Here is a 15,674-nt window from a genome sequence, read left to right as displayed (position 1 = left end):
GGTGACATTATACATGACATTACCTGTCTTTCAGGTCACAGACATATTTATATTTTTTATTCTTAAGTGCTGTTGCAAGCTTTTTATTTCTAATACGTGCCACATGTTGGAATAAAGCCCTGAAAATAAAGCTTCCTGTCCCACGGCTCAACAATTGAATAATGGGACATATTTAATGGGGTCTGCCACTGTGTGTCCTCATCCTTGCAGAGTAACAGAGAAATTTTGCCAAGATCCATTATTTTTAAGTTGCTGACTTTAAGTTGCAGTTTTGCGAATGGAAAGCATTCAATCCAGCAATGACAAACTCTATTTTCTGAACATACACTTTTTTATGAATTTCCACACACAAAAAAATTATTCGAATTTCTTTGAGACGATCCAAACCATCCGGCCATTTAAGTTTTTTTCAACCTGACGATACTTTAGCTCTGTAATATATTTGTGATTTCAGTCCAAATCTTTAAAAAATTTACTAGTCATGATGCATACTTTCCCGCCTTTGGAAGTTTTAAGAACGACTGTTTTAAGAACGACTTACATTACCTAGTCGTTCCATATTGCAAGATTTAACACCATTTTTGCAATCATATAAAATAAAATTTACTGGCCGGTGTAAAGCACTTAGACTTTTTCATAATCTTTAACTTTGATAACAACCTCACCCAGATGTATTCGTTTTTCAGTATCGCTTCATGGTTGCTCATGAGTGAGGCGCCGTGTCCAGCACATGTACAGGGCCACTCAACGCTACTGGCCTAGAAGCCGGACACGTCCTCACACAGCAGCCCTGCTGTCAGTCAAAGGCGCCTTATTACGCTGAGCATGACATTTAAAGTTGGGCGAAGAAGGCGGACAAAGTGCCCTTACCTCCTCCGTACGAGCCCCGCAGTGGAGCCCCTTGTCGTACAAGCGCTTCGCGAATGAGTGTGTTTGTGTGTGTTGTGACTTTGGCCAGACTTGGCCTGGCATAAGGACAGCTGTCACATTTCCAGCCCGTCACATGCGACACAGAGGAGTTGCCAGAGGCTGGGGCAATGGGAAACACAAGGACGGACACAGCGAGGGGATGCACATTTGTGTGAGTGTGTATGTGTTTATCTGTTTGCAAGAGAAAGGACATAAGACGTGGGGTTGTGGCCACGTGGAAGGCTCTGACTTGGAGGCACCCGCTAACCTTAATGTCCGTACATGTCCATGCTCTTTGCTCTCTTTCTTAAAACCGGCCCTCCGGCTCTTGAGTCACTTTCTCTGGGGGCATATACTAAATATCCAACCACCATTGCTGCCGGACATCCTCCCCCCATTACAGTCCTTCCACTGAGGCCATTTCAGTGCTCATTATCTGCCAATGAAGTAGTCTCTTCATTAAGGTGCTGCCTGTGGCCTGTGGAGCGATGGCTTTTTCAATATCCCTTCTTGACGCTCTTTACATAAGCAGCAGCTGCCCCAGAGTGTATTTGGTTAAAAGGGAGAAACATTAATGGACATTTAGAAGGGCTTTTATTTTATTACAGAGGGTAAAATGCTATTCTGTTACAGTTTTAAGTAATGCTTTCAAGACAAGTTGGTGAAAAGGTCAACTTTTTATTCCTTTTGGGATATCTTTTCACAAGCTTCCTGGAGAGATTTGCTAAGTTTCTGAGAGAAGAAAAGCATCAGAGGGATTTTTCTTTTACCCCAAATTCTTCTAAATTGCCAGCACACTGCAGGAATATCCCTTCTGCTACTCTGTGTATTCCATAACCAAAACCAGCTGTCAAGTAAATCATTTGTATTGCTCCCCTCTACACTTTAATTTACTTTAAATGTCCCACTTAAGAAGAAACTTTTTACCCCACAAAATTGCATCATGAAATTTGAGCGGCGCTACAAAGACAAACATCTTTGTTTTGCCCTCTGCTTTCAAGAGCCGAGTCTTTGTCACATAACTTGGATTTGTGCATACGAAACTCCTGATATGCATATTTACTGATCTGTTTTCTTTATTCTAATGTCCGTGGGGATCTGAAGAAGGTCTGATCTTGTACAACATGCGGCTGCGGTTCATTTGGCGGAATTTGTCGTCTCTCAATCGAAAAGTTGCAGGCTCAGTCCCCCATCGAGCCATGCCCATATGTCAAACTGTCCTTGAGCAAGACACAGAACCTCAGATTACTCCCAATGGATTGATTGAGTGCCTTTTGCGTGGCAACCATCACCATTAGTGTGTGTCTGAGTGGGTGAATGTGATTAACGATGTGAAGTGCTTTGGGGACTGCTATAATAGTGAAAAAGTGCAGTAAAAGTAAAATCCACTAACCACAGTTAGCCCCATGGGGATTTACCTGCAGAACATTGTGGGTTTTGTTTTATCACCCAGTTCAGCTGCAGTAGACAGTTTACCTGCTGAAAGCAAGAGGTCGCTCAACAGTCTTCTTTCAGTTACCGTGCATTCATCTTTGTGACTATTCATAATCAGTCTATCAAGAACCAAAAAAAAAGAGTTTTGCCAGATAACGTGTCACTCAAGGTGATTTTGATATATTATCTTGCCTTTTCGTGGAAATAGTTACTGGTATCCTATCAAACACTAATGGCCGAGTGTCCAAAGCAGCAATACAAATACACCCTGATAGCAGGAGAATCTGTGTATCTTCTTTGTTCATAACGCAATTGTACATCTATTCTCGCCAGCAGGGTTGTGCTCCAGACTTTTGTTTACAAAAAGTCTGTCAGTATAGTAGTGATTGTGCCTGCAGTCTAAAACAATTTTTCTAAATCAACTGATACCTTGGTATTTCTGGCAAACTTGTTGTGAGTAATAAAATATGATTCCAAGCATTTACATAATGCTGGTATTGCTGGTTAAAGCCTGTGCTTCAGTTCAGCTTTATGAAAACTTGAAAATTCATGATCTGAAAGTTTGACATGTGGTTGTGCTTAACTGAATAAGACGGAACAACGTTTCTTTTTTTTTTCTTTTTCTTTTTTAACAATCCATGGAGTTTAGATTTCAAGCTCGGCACTTTAATTTAGACTGACATAATCTAAGTTAAAGGGTCTGCCTTTAGTTTTAGCTTATTTGTTTCCCTGATGCAATATAACTTCTGACAGCTCTTTGTTGTCTTCTGGGACTCGATGAGTCTGAATCATTGCACACACAAAAAAAAAGACCCTTTCTTCCAGGAGCGCCCTCAGTCTGACCGAATTGAGGGATGGTCCGCTGCAGCCCTGTGCAGAGCCGGCCGGCCCGTGTCTTCTTATTTTGGCCCTCTCACCTTTATGTTGGTTCTCATCAGTCTGTTTACGTTCTCCCAGTCCGAAGGAAGCATCTATTAAATCACCTTTCCAGATGGGAACAAGACTTGACAGATACAAACTGGAGCAAAACAATCTTTTCCCAAACCCCGGCCCCCACGTCCCCACGCCTGTTCCTATCTGTCCCGTATCGTCAGCGGCTGGGGCCGCGAGCGCCGCTGTGAGACAAGAGAGCGGTCCTTGTTTACTGATGCACACTATATTGATGTGAGCTGATTCCATCAGGCGACACTTTTGGATGCCACATACCCTGTCGTCTTTCTCTGCCTCCTTTAGACTTCCTCTGTCTTCAGCCCCTAATGAATCCACAGCGACAAGGCAAGACTGCGTGACAGTCAGCCGAGCGTCAGCCATTGTTGTGACTAATATCTGCATATGTTACATTATAAATCCGCCTCAGATCAAAGACTCGCTTTTGAGTGACCCTTCCTACACTTCTTATGCCTTTGACAGTTGTCGTACACTTGAGGCTGCCACCGATCACCATTGACTTTATTGCGCTTGATTTATTCACGGGTTCCTTCTTTAATTCAGCACAATGGTCAAAATCATTAGATTACATGCAGAAAAATTAATTCCACTCTACATAGAGAGAAGATGCTCACTGAAGGAATTCATTTTTCCACCCACTCGGATGTATTTTTCTCAAGCCAATGGCCAGCTTTGGTTTTGCTATCAAGCACACCAAAGCGTGTGTAATTAGTTAATCGGCCTAATCACATCTGAGGCTGCTTTCGCTGTAAACTGGTAGTGTAGTGCCTCTGTCCATCATGTATGGTGGTTAGATTCCCTCTCACCATGGCGGGCTACGATTATAACAAATGGATGAGTTCAAACCATCTGTAAGACATTTGATTAACGCTGCTGAGCCTCCATCGGGAGAGAGATAAGGAGACAGAGGCTGGAATGGTGTATGATGTGGAATTGTGCTAATGACGGTGTCGGGGTATATAGCCATGCTCTAGGGGGAAAAAAAAGAAAAAAAAAACTATCACAAAATGAGAAATTGGGACCTCAGAGAGACGGATGAGGTTCTTATAGCAAGCAGCTCCGGGTGGCCTCGGCACACGTCTCACACATGATTTGATTGGTGCTCCTAGTCATCAGCTCAGCCTCACAGTGCAGCTGCTGAAGCTAATGTGGCATGAAACAAAACAGATGTTTCATCTGGTGTCTTCCCTTTTTTTTTTTTTTTTTTTTTTGTCTTTTCTATCTGCTTCACTATTTTGTGGCTCACTCACTTGTTGTGCACCCTTAAAAGTGTGTGATTCCCCTGTGTGGACTTTGTGCGTTCTCTGGATGCTGGCACCTTTTTAAATCTTTCAGCAAATTAGTTGAGATTTAACTCTGGGAAATTTAGTACTAAAAAGGTAACAAACAACTCTATTTAAGAGCAACTATGAATAAGGTTAGTTAAATGGAATGAATTGATTTCCTTGACAGGGATCTATTAAGAGCTGAAAGAGCGATGAGCTGAAAAAGAAATTTCAGGTCCTGACAACATTTCAATAAATGCCTTTGTGTACATAAGTAGGTTAACACACTGTAAGCCACCAGTATGCATGATCCAATGACATTTTGCTACCTTAAAATAACATTGTTTGATTAAATGAAAACATAGTTTGTTTTTAGCACCACTGTTTTCCATATGCTCTCAGTAAATATCAATATATCAGTTTTCTGGACTACACTTTAAAGACCAATAAACTCACGAATGCTCAGACATTTAAACAGATCAGGCACTGATACCAAGATTCACCCTCAAAGTGTTGTAAGTGCCAGTGAAAATTTTTGCTCAGTTTTTGCAATATCCGAACAAACATCAATAGATCCGACTTGCCACAGAAAAGTGATGCAGTTGATCTGAGCATTTAAATACTTAGGAAATGATTCATCAGTCGCCAACAGTCTGTTCACTGAATAATCATCATTTGTTTTGTCTTTCTAAGGACACAACACTGGACCCAGGAGAGGATATGGCCCTTCTCTCGGTGAGCTTTGAGGATGCTGAGGCTACCCAAGTCTCCCCCAAACTCTACTTATCCCCAGGCATCGAACAGTAAGTGTCTGATATCATTGATTATTTTCTCAATTAAGTTGATATTAACAGAGCTGTTTGGCACAGGCCAAAATGTTATCATGAAGGATTTTCGGGTGGTTAATCATGCATTGGTTCAAGATGACCGTGTGACATTATTATAGGTGATGAAAAAAATTAGAAATGAGTTTAACGTGCAGTGCACTGAGAACCATTTCTGGATCCCGCATGTGTTCCCTAAAAAAACGAAAGCATGGTTAGTATGGTTGGACTTTATTTGACAGACATTGACAAAACAAAATCCACACTATAAGTTGGAAAACTACACTTTGCACTAGAAGTGAAAAATGAGAGTGGAACCTTTTGCCTCAACACAATGCTTGGCCAATATCAAACCGTCCACATTACGGCAAACACCCCATCTTTTCCGCGAAGCATGGTGGTGGTAGCATCATGCTGTTGGGCTGAGTGTCAGCGGTACAGAAGACATTTCAGGGTGCATAATTAGCATTTCAAAATGAAGGGGGCAGCCTGAATCAGTAGACAACCACAACTAAAGATATTTGTTTTCCAGAGACACTGGAAACAGCATTCTGTATCTTCACATAGTGTATCGCTTAAAAAGGGTCGTCCATAAGCGTTGAACATCTGTTGCCACAAAGTCAAACCCTTTCAGACTAAGCCATAGTAAAAATACACTTTTGAAGAAAGCTGAAAAGGCATTAAAGGTAAGTCAGTGTTTGGGAAACGTCATGGTCAACAGGAAGAAGCCTGATGAGAGCAAAACAGATTCCTGCACATGACCACAAACTCATCTTCCTCACTGAGAAGCATGGAGCCGGACGCTTGAAAATGCTCCTTAGCAGCAGACGTACGTATATTTGCTCATGAATTTGGCTGCCGGCCTTTTTTCTCTGTAGACCAGGGCTTTTTAAACAAAGTATCTGAGTTTGTTGTAGACTTACGAGGTCAAGACACCTTGAAAATCAGACAGGAGGCCCGGCCAAACGTAGCCCACTCTGGTCTGCTCTGCCCATGTTGAGAATGCGAGATGTGATTTCAGCATTACAGCATGAGTGCGACATTATGTCACGGCGAATAATCCCGCATCCCAGCGTCTGGACTCATCAGTCGCTTTCTCCAAAAACAATAAGGGAAGAACAAAAAAAAACAAAAAAAAAAAATGAGATGGATGACACACAGCGTCTGAGCTATGGATGACTGGATGTCTGCAGACATCTGGGGTGTTAACTCTCTGCCAGTGTGTGTGTGTGTGTGTGTGTGTGTGTGTGTGTGTGTGTGTGTGTGTGTGTGTGTGTGTGTGTGTGTGTGTGTTTGTGCGTGTGTGTTGTCTTCTAAGTCTGTGGGCACTGTGTGAATACTGCAGCAGTGTGCACATTCTCTTTGTGTGAATCCATTTTTGTTTTTTATTCTTCCTTTGCTCTGTGTGTGCACGTGCGCATTTGTCAGTTTATATTTGTGTGTGTGTTTGTGTTTAGATGAATCCATGTAGTTTCCCCCAAACGTTATTTGTGTGTTTGCTTACAACCAGTTTTTGGACCGGCTTTACTCTCAAAGTCTCTTTGTAGGTGTGGATGTAGATTAGCGTGCACGTTTTTAACTGTGTGTGTGTGTGTGTGTGTGTGTGTGTGTGTGTGTGTGTGTGTGTGTGTGTGCGCGCGCGCACGCACGTGCATGTGCGCGCGCACGCACGTGCATGTGCCCGTGCACGTGCTTCTGTGAGAGACAGAGCCAGGTATGGGCCCACTCTGACCTCGGGGCCCCTCGGTCTGGGCTTCCGTGCTCGGAATAATCTCAGGCTGATGTTTATTTACAAGCACACGCCCCGTCGCACCAGGTTAAGAGACCACTGCTCTCCTCCCCACCACCACCACCACCACCACCTCCACCTCTCTCCCTCCCTCTCTTTCTCTCTTTCTCATCCTGATCGCTGCACACATTCCTTCTTCATCCTGATCTTCCACGTTCCTCTGCGGTTCCTCTGTTTCATCTTGCTATTATCTTTTTTTCATGCCAGTTATGCACATCTTCTCTTTTTCACTCAGACCCCACACCCATGGTTCCATGGCTTTTTCAGTGCAATCCAGACGGGCCTGATCCTCGCATGCAGTGTGACCAAATACTCTAATTACAGAGCACGCAGAACAAAGGTCACCTACCTTCTGCTTGTCCTACATAATGCTAATAAATTCCACACTTTGCACGTGCAAGTGCATCAGTAAAGGCATGGGAGAGAGTGGGAGACCTTCATCATGTGATTGTATGTTGTGGAATGAATACGTGGAGCCTTTGTTTTGAATGTGGTATTTAAAGAATAAGGTCAACATGTGCAGAATTGAATGTGCTACATTTTCAAGGTTAGTTTGACCTGATTCAACATTTTTATATTTATTCAGAATGGCGATCCTAGAATTTTACCTCGAATAATGTCATTTTTGGTGCATAATCTCAATCTTGGTCTTTGCTATCAGCATTTCAGAGCACCCTCAATTTTACATCTTTTCTTTTTTTGCAACATTTTGTTGTTAAATCTCTGCATTTAGTTTTTAATATAAACATTTTTGTTCTTTTTCTGTTACATTTCATCACGATTCTTAGCATTTTGTTTATAATTTTCAAATTTAGTCAAGAATTTCAACATTTTGTCTTTATTTTTCAACATGTATCTATTATCAACGCTGTCTTTACTTCCTACATTCTGTTTTTTAATCTTCACATTTTGTCTTTATTTCATTTGCTGCGTTTTTGAGTTTTCAATTTTTCAAAATTTCATTTGATTGTATTACTGTTCTCTGAATTACTGTTGACATGGTGACTTTGTGCTTAAGTGTGGCTTTAAATAGATGTTAGCTTTACTATAAATATTTAAATTCTGTTCACCATATTTTGGTTAAACTTGGAATGAGGAATCAGCTACCGGACTCTCTCCTGTTTTACCACAAATTTGTAACGCAATCCAATGCCGTACCTTGATGGAGCACGTTTTCTTGATACAGCCACATTAAGCATTGAACATAGAGATTGAGGCTATTCGCGTTGGCCATATTTCCTCTTGTCTTGTTTGAACAAAAGCAGTGTTTTTGATTGACACCCTTCTGCACAGAGAATCCACTTGTTTGAAGAGGCTTTCATCACGAGCGCTGTCGAGGTGTTGAAATTACAGAACAGGGTGTTCATGTGTGCGATCGCCAGCCAATTCTTTTTTTTTTTTTCTCCCTACGGAGCCATGCATTAGTGTATGCTGCGAGACAGACCTCACTGACTGAGGCCATCACAGAGGCATTAGAGGCTCTCCTCCTCAGCCAGTTGCATGAGGAGAACAGACAGAAGGAGGCTAACGGCGGCTGAGTGAGGAGAGCGGAAAGCAGAGTACCTACATAGGATGGAGAAAGAGTTGTAGATGCCCCTCGGAGTGGCGGTGGTAGCGGCGGGGGTGTGTGGGGGGGGGGGGGGGGCTTTAGATAAAAATGGAAAGGCTATGAAACAAACCTCTTTGGTTTTAAACCCTCTAAGAAACGTCGCAGATCGGCAGAGGCTTAGCTGCGCCACGCCGAGCCAAGCGCTCATTTACCACCCTTCTTCTGCCACTTAATGCTGCCTCTTTGTCTTGAGATATTTGCACATATGCATATCAAGGCCAGCCATGAATATGCTCGGCTCCGTGGTTTTGTGCACCTTTTTGTCAGCTGTGTGGGAGTGTGTTAATTCATGACCCAGGGCGAAAATGTATATCTCCCTCACCGTTGTTTGAAGACAAGCGACTGCATGTGTGTGCGAGTTTGTACCGCATTCACCGCGGATGCTACTTAATTTAGCATGCAGATGTGTGTGCGTTCCTTGTCTGTGTGTGTGTGTGTGTGTGTGTGTGTATGTGTGTGCATGAGGCAGCCTTTAGCTTCTATGCGTGTTTATGCAGATCTGTTACCCTGTTAGTGTTCTCCCGTGTCCTCGCTGACCCCTGTTAGCTGCCCATTATGTCTGCGCTGGCTCCAGCGAGGGGGAAAACTCATTTTGGTTCGTCCCCCTCACAATTTCCGTTGCGTTCTTTCTCGCAAAGCACTCGATCGGGTGGAGAGGTTCAGAACAGACGCATGCCAGTTAACGTTCACACAAAATTCGCATCAAAGCCAATTGGGAAATCTTTTAAATCAGTCCTCGTTTTATCAAAGTGCGAGTGTGGCAGCTGACTCTGACACTGCTGGATCTCCGTGTTGGTACAGGGTGTCATATCAGCTGCATCTATTCAGTGTCAAAAATGTTTCCAGACTTTTTATTACCTCTAATCTTTCTGTCAATCTGCCTTTTAACCATCCCGTCATTCCTTTTCCTCACTGCTCGTGTCGTTTTGCATTTGTCCACATATATTTATCCTTCTATCCTTCACTCTTCATCCTCTGTACGACAGATTTCTCTAGTTGTTGGCCATGCCCCTTCTTCCATTGAATTCACAGCTTCACCATTAAATACATCAGACTATCTCTCAAATCATATTATTTGAATTTCCCTTACAACCATGCATTTTTATGAGGCAAATCCAGAATTATAAGGAAATTGCACAGCTGGCACCTTCTGAAAAACATGGTACTAACTTGTTCAATGATATAACCCTGCCTTATCAGAGGTTGGCAACCTGTAGAGATTCCACCGGCCTTATACAGCAGATGCTCACGGCTGGCTGGGAAAATATATTTTCAATGCAGTTAGAGCATCAAGGTGGTCAACAAATTACCTCTTTCAATCAGTCTCAAATCACTATGTCATCAAAAATCTTGTATGGGAAAAAAATCATCTGTGTAAATGAACAACAGTGTAAGCTTTAATGAAAGGCCTGTGAATAGGATTGGCGTGACACTCACCATGAGCACGACAGAGTCCCGATGCATGCTTGGGACTGTTGTCATTAAGTGTCATTAGAACGATTGTGCTACTTTACTTGCACGGCTGCTATTATTTGTTCTTTGTTGTGACGACCTGACATGAACTCAAGCAAAACCACCTGGTATACATGTAAAAGTGTCACAGCTGACGGTGAGATGGGTGAGCAGAAATCACTCGTGAAACTCACAAACATGCTCAGGGTTGGTTCAGTTGTCATAGGCATTAGCAGGTCATGTTGTCCCGGTCATTGTCAAGTTGTCGTAACGAAGATATCCCACGCTGTCAGCTTCACATTCCCAGTGAGGCAACGCACTGTGAAGCCGTCACCCCTTAACTTTAACCAGACACACTACAAAGACGATATGACAAAAATATAGCGACTAGAAAAGGACCTGAGAAGCTCAGCTGTTTTTTTGTTTATTTTTTTTTGGGGGGGGGGGGGGTTGTTCATTCTTGTAAGTTTAGCACCTGAACTCTTTTACTGTACTGTTGGAATACCTGGAGAGTGTGGTAGAATGAATCAGATGAGTAGGACTTCTCCAGAAAGTGTTTGAGAAATGTTATTGGAGCCTTCACAGATTAGCAATGCCATGTGATTTAATGCATGGCCATTGTTGTGGAAGTGAAGGTTGTTAGTGGAAAAAAGACCCAAGTTGCAGACAAAGAGTCAGAAATAAAAGCAATCTTTATAACAAAAAAAAAAAAAAAAAAGATCTTTAAAGACTTTGGACTCCCAGTGAGGACTAAATGGCTCACATACACACTATGGGAGGGGAGACCACCAGGAACAGCTGGAAAAAATCAAGGCCATGGAGGGAGCACGGAGGACAAAATGGCACAACTGTAAGAAACTGATCTGGACAAAGAAACTCGCCATCGACTATAACGACAAACTGAAACCAGAGTAACATGAAACTGGTTTTTGGTGGAATCTGCGTGACCCCCTGTGTAGATGGTGGCTCAGTACATCAAGCCCACCATTAAAATCCTAAGTGTCTAAGTTGATACGAACAATGACCTTGACAGTCAGATATAGGAAGTGGTTGAATCAAGCTTCTTTTTTTTCCCATTTAAAGAAAATGGCCCAAATAAATTCGGTTCTTGGGAGGCAGCTATTTGAAACAGTAATCCCTGTCACCATTTGGCCGGATTCCTGCAATGGACCTTTTGTTGGGGTTAGTGGAACCTCTCTCGCTTGTCTTCAGCTGGTCATTCAAAACGCTGCTCCATGTCTTTGAACAGGAAAACATGAGCATTAACATATTTCACCTATTTTAGCCTCCTGCCACTGGCTGTCTGTTCATTTTACGATCCGTTTTAAGAGTCTTTTATTGGCTTTTGCATCCTTCCGGGGTCTTTCTGAATCCTACCTATCTGAAGCGTTATATCCAGTCCTGCTTGTTCCCCCAGGTCAGCCAAACCAGGCTTAAGCTCAGAGGGAACTATGCTTTTTTTCATATCGAGCTCCTCGTCCACAGAAGACTGCACATTAGACAAGCACCTTTTTACCCCTTTTCAGATCATCTATTAAAAGCATCCTCTTCTACTTGGCTTTTAATATCCTGATATTAACGTGTCGTTTTTATGAATCTTATTGTTATATTTATGTTCTCTCCAGCATTATGTTCCATGTGGTTGTTTTAAAGCTTCTTCATGAAAAAAGATTTTACCAATTGAATTGAAAATTTGAGTCTGAGAAAGACTGATGCATATTCAGAATTGGGGTCAGAATCTGCATGACTGGCTCTTATAAAGTGTTGTGCCATCTTTCCTCGGGGCCCCATACAGTTGTGCGTGTTTAGATGTGTCTGGACGAGCCTGGATTACATTCCAGCATCCCAACAGCATGAGCTCGTCTCTCTCTGCTAATCTGTGGTATCTTGCCCTCGGATTGAAATGACATTTCACAGGCCCAGTCCGAACAACGTCTGTAATGGTAACGCATAGAGAGTATTGTTTCTTTGGTGCCACACCTGTCTGGACTGAGGATTAAGTCCATTGTATAGATCTGGCACCTGCACCCAGAACTGCTCCCGTAAGTCTCGCCGTTCAGTTACAATGGGATTTGATGCACTAAAACTGAAAGAAAGACCTTTTCATGAGTTTTCCTCATTGCTTACAAGTGATTTCTACGACTCAATCGTGTCTGTTTTTGATCCACTGCTGTTGAAGGGTCTGAAGATCGCGGCCATCCGACACTAGACATTTTTCAAGAAATCCATTTTAAGAGTTTATTATTCCCTCATCCGCATTTTCTAATCACAAATAAATACCTGCACAATCTGTGTCATTATTCTTCTTTTTTGTTTTGTGTTTTTTTTCCAACGTTTTTCCAACATAACAAGGAGATAAGTGTGTTTTGCCTATTTCAGAAGTTGAAAACATCTTCTAGTGTTGGATAGTGGCTGAAAATGTCAGTTATTCTACTTTGAAAGTTCTCAGGTATGGAAGTTTGCTATTTCAAATTACTCACAGTGGTTGTTTGTTGCACTGCAGAATTGGCAAAACAATTATTTATTTTTTTATTTGAGTAGAATTACAGACAAATATCAAAGTGGCCTTGTGCAAGACACTGTACCCCAACATACTCCCATTGGTTTGGTTGATGTCATCACCATTGTTGCGTGTGTAAATGGGTAAATGTCATTAACAGTTTAAGCACTTTGGGGACCTTTACCCTTTTGATCCCTTCACTGTAAGTCTGAATCATCTTTCGTAGAGGTTGAAATGTAGTTTGGAGAATATAGTGAGTCATCATAAATGCTCATGTACAGTAGATACCTGAAAAATCTACTTGTGTACAGTCACATTACAAATACTACATTACTTGCTACCAAAACTGACCCCACTTTGTGAAATTTGATGAAAAGCAGTCACAAAAGGCACAGCTTGTTCAGTTACGTTGCTTCCGTCTTAACTCTTTTTTTTGCCACATGTTGCCGGCATGTATTTCTCAAAATGTTCAAGTTTGCAGATTTTGATGAGTTGGAAATATGGGGCTTGAATGTCATGGTAGAATACAACAGTCCACCTGTTTTAGTTTTAGCACCACCGTATTTCAGAGATGATTCCAGTTGTCACGCTTCATTTGTGCAGTCTCCTCCGTCAATGTCCAGTCTTAACTCACCTTTTTTAACTCTTGCATGACTCTACATCAACTCCCCGCAACCCAATCCAACTCACCCCTCCAGTTTTTTGGGGTTTTTTTTTTTTTTTTTTAACCAGTACGTCTGCCGCTTGTCTCTCTTCCCTCAGCTTTTCTATCACTCTCTCTCTCCTCTCGCTGATCCCTCTGGCTGATCCTCAAAGGGAACGGAGAGAGTGAGTGGGACTTAAAAGAGAGAGAAGCGCCGCGCTCTACCCAGCAAGGTCGTCCCTCGCTCGACTGGAGAAAAAAAAAAAAACTTGGTGAAGAGGATTGGAAAAAAAAAAAATGCACACAACACAGGGGGAAAGGAGAGATCTTCTCTTTTTCTCTTCCTCTCATTTTGTCTTTCTTTCTCCTTTCGCGCTTTTCTCCCATCACTCCTGAGTTTGTTTGATATCTCACTTTCACCCTCCTTCAGCCGCGGCTCGGATCTAAGAGCGGCGAATGCAGACTCGTAAGCCCCCCTGAGCTACAGCGCCATACCTCTATTTCTATTCCCTCTTCCTCTGTCTTTCTTGCTCTTTTCGTTACTTTGTCTTTCCCTGTCTTCAAACAGGCCATCAACTGTAATGTTTTTCCTCGGCAGAGGGGAAGAAAAATATGTTGAAACGCTCTAACGCACTCCCACGGTTTCCCCGGTACCGTACAGTGTGTGCAGATGTTTCCATCAACTCCTATTTGCTGCTTTCTCTGTAGATATTATTGATTACACTCCTATTCTAAAGGCTTTGAAATGCACCTGCTTAAGATTCAGTGTTCGTTTGTTATATAATGCTTTACAGGACGCCAAGGAGAAAATACATAGTGAAAGGCATGGCGTTACGCTGCGTGTCTGCTGGGCTTCTTTCCTCCCATACTCATTTAAACTAGCTGTTAGGTGTTAAATACATGTAGACGTTTAGAGAGCCCACAAAAAGAAAGAAAATGTTAGCTTTGGGGGCGTTCTTGGATTCGTTGTCAAGCCAAATCACATCTGTAATGACTTGTGTTGCAGTGGGGGTCATGGTATGATAAGACCTTAGAAAATAAAAGTAGGATTCAAGTGAAACTGTGTATCCCAGTGAAACTGGATGGTAATGAGAAAGGGCAGCGCCGCAGTCACTTGGATCCTTGTTGGCTCGAATACGCAGGCAAATTAAAGATACGAGTGGCCATTGGATCAAGATTTTTACAAGATGCAGATCAAGTGCATCCGTCCCCGTGGATTTCTTTTCACGCCAGGCATCAAACAGATTACAGTTATCCTTCTGTGGCTTCAGGCAGCACTTATTTTACTTCACATTATCCAGTAGTACGCAGCAGTGGATGGAGGCTTTGTACTTCGAAAGGTTTGAAGATCAGTGATTGTTAATTAACGTGGTCATTGTGGATCGATGGGTCAACTTCACTTGGTACGATGTTCCTCGCATTGTGAATATTGAGGTTTTCTAAACCATTTCCTTGTTTGTTATGACATTCTTTATAAAGAGCTCATATGATATAAAAAGTTGGACTAAAACGTTTGCAGATTCCTGTCAGCAAATTTGAAAGTTATAACTCACCTAGAGAATTAGAGAACCATCTAATATGTTAGTTAACTCAGGATTAAGACTCAACAATAACAAGTAAGAAAAGGTAGCACAATTTTTGTTATAGAAAAGAAAATCTTTTCTTCTTAATTTCATTCTCATTCTATATTTTCCCAGTTTGTGAAATGTCAAACATTTAGATTTTACATTATTTTCTTACATTGCAGGTCAGTTCCACACAAGTGGGTCAGTATATAAAATGAACAATTTGAGTTTGTTAGATAAGAGATTAACTATAAAATATAAATGAATGAAACACCAATGAGGCTGCCTGGTGGAAGACAAGTTGTTTAAATTATTGTTTGTCTACAGGTAACTGTCAATTTGCCCCTCATTAATTATGATTGATCAAAAAGTATTCCCAAGTGAAACAGAAAGGACCTAACAGGACTACTACTTTGCTCACGGAAGTACAGATTTATGCAGAGAAACCTGTTAATATCAGTTATTTATGTGGCATTTGCATGTTCTGCCTGTGCATTTGTGGATTAAATTGCACGTGAATGAGCGTGACGCTCTGTCTCTCTGTGTTTGGACGGCGAAGTTGTGGCGATCTCCTCCGGGTGGATCCTGCCTTCACTCATAATCAATTTGGATCACCTCATCTACTCAGCAAACATGAAGTGGACAAAGCAGTGTAAATGATGTTTGGATGGATTCTGATGTAGTCGATCATGGTTACTTGTTTTTGTACAGACATTAAAAAAAATTCTCCTTAAAA

At 41.9% G+C, this 15,674-nt stretch overlaps 1 protein-coding gene across 2 annotated transcripts in view; it reads left to right on the top strand.

Moving 5' to 3' along the window:
* The window catches only part of babam2 (BRISC and BRCA1 A complex member 2), an 81,692-nt gene that overhangs the window by 51,672 nt on the left and 14,346 nt on the right, over nt 1-15,674 (top strand). For both annotated transcript variants that reach the window (XM_080480071.1, XM_080480072.1), the window contains one exon: nt 5,250-5,359. In XM_080480071.1, coding sequence (XP_080336197.1) covers nt 5,250-5,359 — 110 coding nt within the window. The remainder of the gene's footprint in view (nt 1-5,249; nt 5,360-15,674) is intronic.

This window comes from Lipophrys pholis (genome assembly GCF_963383615.2).
Source record: "Lipophrys pholis genome assembly, chromosome: 14".
Classification (NCBI taxonomy): domain Eukaryota; kingdom Metazoa; phylum Chordata; class Actinopteri; order Blenniiformes; family Blenniidae; genus Lipophrys; species Lipophrys pholis.
The sequence above is the reverse complement of the archived record's forward strand: the minus strand, read 5'-3'. Positions and strand labels throughout refer to the sequence as shown.